The sequence below is a fragment of the Lipotes vexillifer genome, unplaced genomic scaffold, assembly GCF_000442215.2.
Source record: "Lipotes vexillifer unplaced genomic scaffold, Lipotes_vexillifer_v1.1 scaffold988, whole genome shotgun sequence".
Taxonomy (NCBI): Eukaryota; Metazoa; Chordata; class Mammalia; order Artiodactyla; family Lipotidae; genus Lipotes; species Lipotes vexillifer.
In genome coordinates this window covers 2,031,232-2,038,481 of record NW_006797916.1, presented here as the reverse complement: position 1 = coordinate 2,038,481, position 7,250 = coordinate 2,031,232, and the positions used below count along the sequence as shown (strand labels likewise).

Here is a 7,250-nt window from a genome sequence, read left to right as displayed (position 1 = left end):
GCCCCCACCTGCCCCCGCCCCGCCCCCACCTGCCCCGGCCCGGGGAGCCCAGCACGCACCCTCTTCTTCAGGCGCTCCCGCTCCTTCAGCGTGAGCGTGTCGGCTTTCGCAATGACAGGCACAATGTTCACCTTGTTGTGTATCGCCTTCATAAACGCAACATCCAAGGGCTTAAGTCTAAAAGTCATGTTTAAGGGAAGAATAAGGAGCTCACACTGAACTTTTTTCTCTCAAAATTACCCCAATTCTTATAATAAAATATGCAGTTTGGAGGAAAGTTGGAAACCCACATAGTAAACACGAAATCTTAACCTACACACCAGGTTTCCATGGTAAATGCTTACTTACCCGTGTCCGAAGGGGGAGATAAAGTAAAAGCAACAGTGCACCCTGTTATCGATGATGTGCCGTCTGTTCAGACCACTCTCATCATGCAGGTACCGTTCAAACTGCTCATCGATGTAGGAGATGATTGTCTTAAAGCTGAGAGAAGCACAAATACGAGTAATCAGGGGGGCAAGAGGTGGCAGCTGTGTCCCAAACGTCAAAGGCAAAGCGAGCTGTTCTATCCCCTGCTCTCCAGCAGGTGTGATTGAATAATTCAACTGTAAGATGGGAACAGAAAACCGACTCCCAGGTTCGGCAAGATGGAGGCTTTCGGAAACTGTGCTAAGAATCATTTCCGTAAGTGTTGAAGGTCAAAAGCCCGGATGGGGTAGGTTACAAAGGGGCTGAGCTGACTGACTGAAGACAGTCGGGGCAGAGTGGGAGTGGACACGGGAGCTAAGGGGTGCCTGCGGAAGGGAGGGAGAAACCCCCGGCGAAGGAGAAAGATGCAAGAAAGCCTCTCCTCCTTCCCTCCCTCTTCTCATCAGTGCTGGCGAGTTGGTGCTTTAGGTTTGTGGGGATTAGAACCAGGGGAGTCTGTACAATGAGGGCGTATATTCTCTGCAAGGTACAGGGGACAGACTGCTCTCACATTCTAGTTCTGGATTTCTTTACTTGTGCAAATGGTGCCAACAAGCAGCCAGTTACAAACACTAGCTCTTGAGCAAGTCTCTTAAGAGACTTCATCTTCTTGAATATGGAAAAGAGAAAGGCTGTACTACCATATCTTGTCCACTGGCCATGGTCCAAATCAAGGTGCTTTATTTATTCTAGCATTTGCCGTATGGTTGGCTTTGTGATATCAGATCTCACTAGAACGCTCTTACAGAAAAAAATACTCATTCCCTGTGAAATTCCTCATTTAAAATGCCGTGATTAAAATGATTTAAACTGTCTCATTGTTTTATTATACACAGTTACTCCAAACCCAGCAATCAATCATCAACATTACAGACTGAAATACGCGGAAACAAACGTAAGCAGGCACACGGCCTCGTCACTGGCGGGGCTCTGGGGCACGTACCAATCCCTGCAGTTGATGGCGTCCCCATAGCCTGGTGTGTCCACCACGGTCAGCCGCAGCTTGACCCCTCGCTCTTCAATCTCAACAGTTGAAGCCTCAATTTGGACAGTTCTTTCGATTTTCTCTAAGAAAAAGAAGAAGCAAACTTAATAAGAGAACGTACCTTAAAATAGAGCCAGTTTGCACAAATGAGAAATTACCAGTTAGTTACTTTCTTTTTATTAAACAAATGACTCAGAAGTTCACTATCTCTCTTTAAGGACAGTTCTCAGAAGGTAACATGAGGACTGTGTAAAAACAACCCAGGGTCAGCAAGGGAAACATCGCAGCTAAGATTAAAGGGCTGCTTGGGAATTGAAAATTCTAATTTCTGATTCCTGGGACAAAAAGAACAATTAATGAATTCATTTAAAAACTGTCCAAGGGCTGCAGTCGTGTTGTGGTGTCCCAAGTCCCAGACTGATGTATGCACAGTTCATTCACTCAACAGCCTCACGAAGCCCAGTGTCCAGTGCTGGATGCTAACACCTAGGGGAAGAGGTCCGATGACACCTATGCCCACAGAAATCTTCTGTGTATGCCGGTTTTTTCATGAGAACACTGATCCTCCCATCAAACATACAACATAAGCAGGAACTATTACACTTTGTAGACAAAGAAAACAAGCTTGGAGAAGATGGACCATGGTACATGGTCTGAGTGTGTATATCGAGATCCAAGGACGTCAGGTGCAGCACACCTTTCCCCACGTGACTGCCATTCTCCTTGTGTCTAGAGCCAAACAAAAACAAAAAAAACACAAAGCTAAGGCACAAAATACTAATTATGCACTCTGTAGCAGCTTTCATGTAGTGCAGCGTGGAAACTTCTGTACCTGCAGCTCCAGGTATGACTCTCTCTGGGTAGAGGTCAGTCAGGAAGAGGCTGTTTATCAGAGTTGATTTTCCGAGACCCGATTCACCTTGAAACAAAAAGGAAATTGATGTCGTGACGTTATATGTGTGACACAGTCAAATATGTTGAGTGTTTACGTGAGGCCTGGCCCTGGACTAAGTGCCTCACAAACATCCGTCTCTGCATCCCATGTGACGACTGTGAAAATGGCACAACCCTCCCAGTCCCACTGATGGGGGAATAGGGGCTCCAAGGTCAGTAGCCTGTGTGCTCAGAGTGCTGTCCAGAGCAAGGCCTCAATTGGAATCCAGGTCTGTGAGGCTCCAGAATCCGTTAAGATCATAAACACAATGTGACCTCTTCCCAAATATGTGGAATGGACTTGAGGTGGGTTTTTATTTTTTGAGAAAAGGAATGCACAGTAGGTTTTCAGGTATGGGCTCCGCTAACCCTTAAACTCATCACGTTTCAGAGAACTGAACACACACACACGTCAACAACCCCAGCTTCCCAAGCTGTGGCATCAGGGCACGGAGGACGGATGCACAGCTAACCCTTGCGCACAACCGGTCTGCCATCTCCCCCGTGACACCAAGGCAGGAGCAGGCCCCCTGCCCTCTTCCTGCTTCACTCACAGCCCCACATCCCACCGCTGGCAACCACCATACGTCAGGCAACTTCCTGCCCACTTTGCCGAGTGTAATGCGACCAATTCGGGCAGCGCATAGCCACTCAAGCATTTAACGAGTTAAAAATTCCACTTAAACCACTGTGTATCACGTATTCTGAATATTTGAAGTTTAACTTCAAAGAAGATGCAAAATGCCAAAAATTAAAATTCCTATTCCAAGAAAGCATGAACAGATTCCAACACTTTTCTGGAGGTCATCATCTAAGGCTTAAGTTTGCATGTATTGGTCCGACTGTCCCCTGGGCACCTCGGTGCGACGCCCCCTCTGCTAAGTGCCTGCACAGCCTGTAGAAGGAGCATACATCTGATTTAAAAATTACCTCTGGGAAAATCAAGAACAGAAGACTGAATCTGAAATCTGTAGACATACACAATTAGGACTGCACTTTAACTAGACTGCAATTTTCATAGATGAAAAGGAACATTAAAAGGACAAAAACAGAATTACATTTTGAACATGTCCAAATATAAGAGAGCAAGGATATGACCTAATACACACTATCCCAGCAAGTTGTCCTTTTAATAAAGTGTCCAGCAACGCCCTTTTACGTAGTTCACTACACTTGCGGGGGACTTTACCAGGACGCGCCAAGTCCTCTCCCCGAGTGCCAGGCACAGGTGTAGGTGCGGGGACACAGCAGACAACAGGATGGGTGAGTCCCTGCTCCCATGGAGTCTGGCAGTCCAGCAGGGGAAGATGACAGGCAAAGCCACTCTGTCACCGACTGAATGGTGAGAGCTGTGACTAATACAGCTGAAAAGGGACCAAGGCCAGAAGATAGCTGAGCAAAGGTATCTGAGTGGAGATGGCTGATTCTAAATTATGAATCTTAATTTTAAAGGTATAAGTGATTTATTTCACTTGGAATAGCTTTTGGGTAACACCTACAAATAATCTGCTTATTAACTCAGAACATGATGCCACCCTTGGGCTGAATCTCTGAGCACATCTAGCTTTGCTCTGTTCTAATACTTTCACTAGTATCTCTATCCCAGCTGGGAGTGTCCCAAATAGGTGCCTTCAGATGGGGGAAACGACGCGAATGAAGGTGTGGACCAGTGTAAATCCATCACCATCCAAAAATTTTAACACGAAACAAACAGCAGGCCCTCTCCACTGCGTCTGGCAGCTTTGGCTCAGCATACAATTACTTAGCCTCTGAGGTTGGTCGGTGCTGCCGCCCCTACCGGTAGCCTGTTTCTCTGCACTGCCAAGCAATGTTCTGTCGTGTGGATACAACACAACCTGCTGCTGGACAGACACCTGAGCTATGTCCAGAAAACTGGCTTTGAGAATTCACACACAGTCTGTGACGTGCTATCACTTCTCTCGGGTGCGCCTAGGAGGGGACCGCTGAGTCACAGGGTGCACACGTAACTGTGAGGAAAGGGCACACTTTGCCTTCTCACCAGCTGCTCCACTGCTAACACATGCACCGCCTGCCTGGAGCACTTCAGCCAGTCTGGCGGGTATGCGGGGCTACCCCATGGTGGTTTTCATGTGTGTTTCCCTGATGACTGAAGAGGACATCATCGTGTGTTTACCACCCATCTGTTTACCTCCCATGAAATGTCTCTTCAAATCTTTTGACCCTTTTCGTAATTGGGTCATTTGTCTTCTTACTAAGCCTGTGAAAACTTTTATATTCTGGATGTAAGTCCTGTGTCGCACATACTACGATATGAATACTTTCTCAGTTTATGGCCTATCTTCTTACTGGTGCCTTTGAAGAAGGCAAGTCTTGAGTGAAGCACAACGTATTATTTTATTTTGTGACTAGTGCTCTTCGTGTCCTAAGCAATCTGCGTGCCCCAAAGTCATAAACATTTTTAAAGCAATTTTCTCCTAGACTTTTTATAGCTTTCCAACTAGGTCACAATCCATCCTGAGTTTATTGTTGATGTTCAGTGTAAAGGAGGGGCTAGAGTTCACTTTTTTCCCCAACAAGCAATTGCTACATCACTATTTGTAAAAAGACTAACTTTTCCCATGCTGAATTACCTTGGCACTTTTGTCAAAAATCAGCTGACCATATACATGCGGTCTGGGCTGTTATTTTATGCAGCTGATCTCTATGCCTACCTTACACACTGCTGTGGATTTTGTTGGAAATCAGATTGTTCTGTCATATTCTAGGCCCTCTGCATTTACATGTGCACTTTAGAATCAGATCATTAATTCCTGTTTTTCAAAAGTCTGCTGTGATTTTGACAGGGATTTAATCGACTCTATGGGTCAATCTGGGGAGGCAGGACATCTGAAGAGCCCCACTCCACGAGCGGGTGAGGTCTCGCAACCCAGTCAGCTTTCCTTTGGTTTTTTCAGCTGTGTTTTGAAGTTTTCAGTGTTGGTCTTGCACACATGTTGTTAAAACAATATTTTTAAGTTTAATACTTAAAAAAATATATTTATTTTTATTTTTGGCTGCGCCGGGTCTTAGTTGTGGCATGCGGAATCTTTTTGTTGTGGTCCGAGTGCTCAGTAGTTACAGCGCGTGGGCTTAGCTGCCCCACGGCATGTGGGATCTTAGTTCTCCGACCAGGGATTGAACCCGCGTCCCCTGCATTGGAAAGCAGATTCTTAACCACTGGACTGCCAGGGAAGTCCCCACATTTTGTTATATTATCCCTAAGCAGTATGTACCTTTTATATTACTATAAATGGTACTACTTTTAAAAAGATTTTATCATTGTAATTGTTTTTGATATTGTATTTCTAAGTTCATTTTTAAATTACTTGCTGGTAATTATAGAAATAAAGTTGATTTTTGTATACTGACCGGAACCTGCAATCTTGCTAAACTTTACCTATTAGATCTAGCAGCTTTGTATTTTCTTACGATTTTAACATACACAAATCATGTTATTTGCCATTAAGGAGATTTTACTTCTTTCTCTCAGTTTTTCATGAGTAAGAGTAATGCTAACTATAGGTATTTCCCCTTTAGAACCAAAGTGATTGATTTCCAGTGTTAAACCATACATTCCTGTGATCAACCCCATTCACTTAGGATGCACAGTCAGTCCTGCCATGACACTTGCTTTGAAAGTGACAATTTGTTCCAACACAACTGATATATTATGTAACAATTTAAGCATAATACAAATGCTGCATTTACTTATGTGTGATTTCACTGGTGAGAAACTAGGTCTACCCAGCGGAATCAAGCCACAAAGGAACAATCCTCCCAAGGCATATACACCACAGCTACCAGCTGACATACTGCAAGCCACAGCCACTTACCTCCAGTGTCCCAACTGTCCACCCATTCTCAGATAGCCCTCCTTCCACAACCTCACAATAACACACAGGCTGCAACCGTCCTGATGCCCACTTTCACAAACTTCAGTTCAGTGGCTTATGTGGTGTAGTAATTTTGATTTCTTAACCATTTAACATGTGAAACTGAGATCATTTTTACTATGTTCCTAACACGTCACTGAGGAAGGTTTTGAGTGTTGTGTCCCTACTTTCCCTGCATGGTGATTTTTTAGGAACACACATATATTGTGTTACAGTAGAACTGACTGTATTAAGGACTTGCTACAATTTTAGTAAGGTGTCTGTGTCTAGGCTCATGAGGAATTAAGTCTACTTTTCTCATCATTTGCAATAGGGCAGTGCTTGGCCTAATACTCTCATAATGCAGAGCATGTGTGGTGAATGTTCCACGTGCCTTACAAGAACGGGTATCCTGCAGCTGTTCAGCACAGTGCTCTGCATGTCAGCTGGGCTGTACTGTTTGATAGCATAACTTAAACATTCTACAACATTACTGACTTTCTATCTACTTCATACGCTACTGTGAGGAGTGTTAAAAACTCCTGTCCTCACAGATTTATCTTTCTCCCATCAGACTCTGCGTCATGCATATTTTAGATAATGTTTTGAACAGATCCCTTTCTCGTTATGATATATAGTTCTTCCTCTCTGGGAATATTCAGGTAGTAGACCTAAAGTCTGCTTTGTCTGATAGTAATTCAGCCACTTCAGCTTTATGACTGGGGCTTGCATCACAATGTCCCATTCTTTTATTTTGAATGAAAAGGGTTTTTCCTGTAGACAAGAGGAGGTCATTTAGTCTGATAACCCCTACCTTTCCCTTATACTTTACCTTGTCCATTTACACATAATCATCGACAAGGTTGTGCTCAAGGCTGCCATCTTGCTGCCCTTTTTCTATTGTCTCATCTATCCTTTTTTCTTTTCCTTTTCTTTTGGGGACTGAATTTTTTTTTTTTTTTTTTTTTTTT

General features: G+C 44.1%; 1 protein-coding gene across 2 annotated transcripts in view; it reads right to left on the bottom strand.

The window, feature by feature from the left end:
* The window catches only part of SEPTIN2 (septin 2), a 30,060-nt gene that overhangs the window by 9,304 nt on the left and 13,506 nt on the right, over positions 1–7,250 (bottom strand). The window contains exons 4-7 of one of the 2 annotated variants that reach the window (XM_007469954.1): positions 2,286–2,372; positions 1,412–1,535; positions 349–483; positions 60–177 (exon numbers count right to left, since the gene is read on the bottom strand). In XM_007469954.1, the coding sequence (XP_007470016.1) occupies positions 60–177; positions 349–483; positions 1,412–1,535; positions 2,286–2,372 (464 nt within the window). Of the gene's footprint in view, positions 1–59; positions 178–348; positions 484–1,411; positions 1,536–2,253; positions 2,373–7,250 lie in introns of both variants that reach the window. The other variant, XM_007469953.1, reaches the window with a different exon arrangement.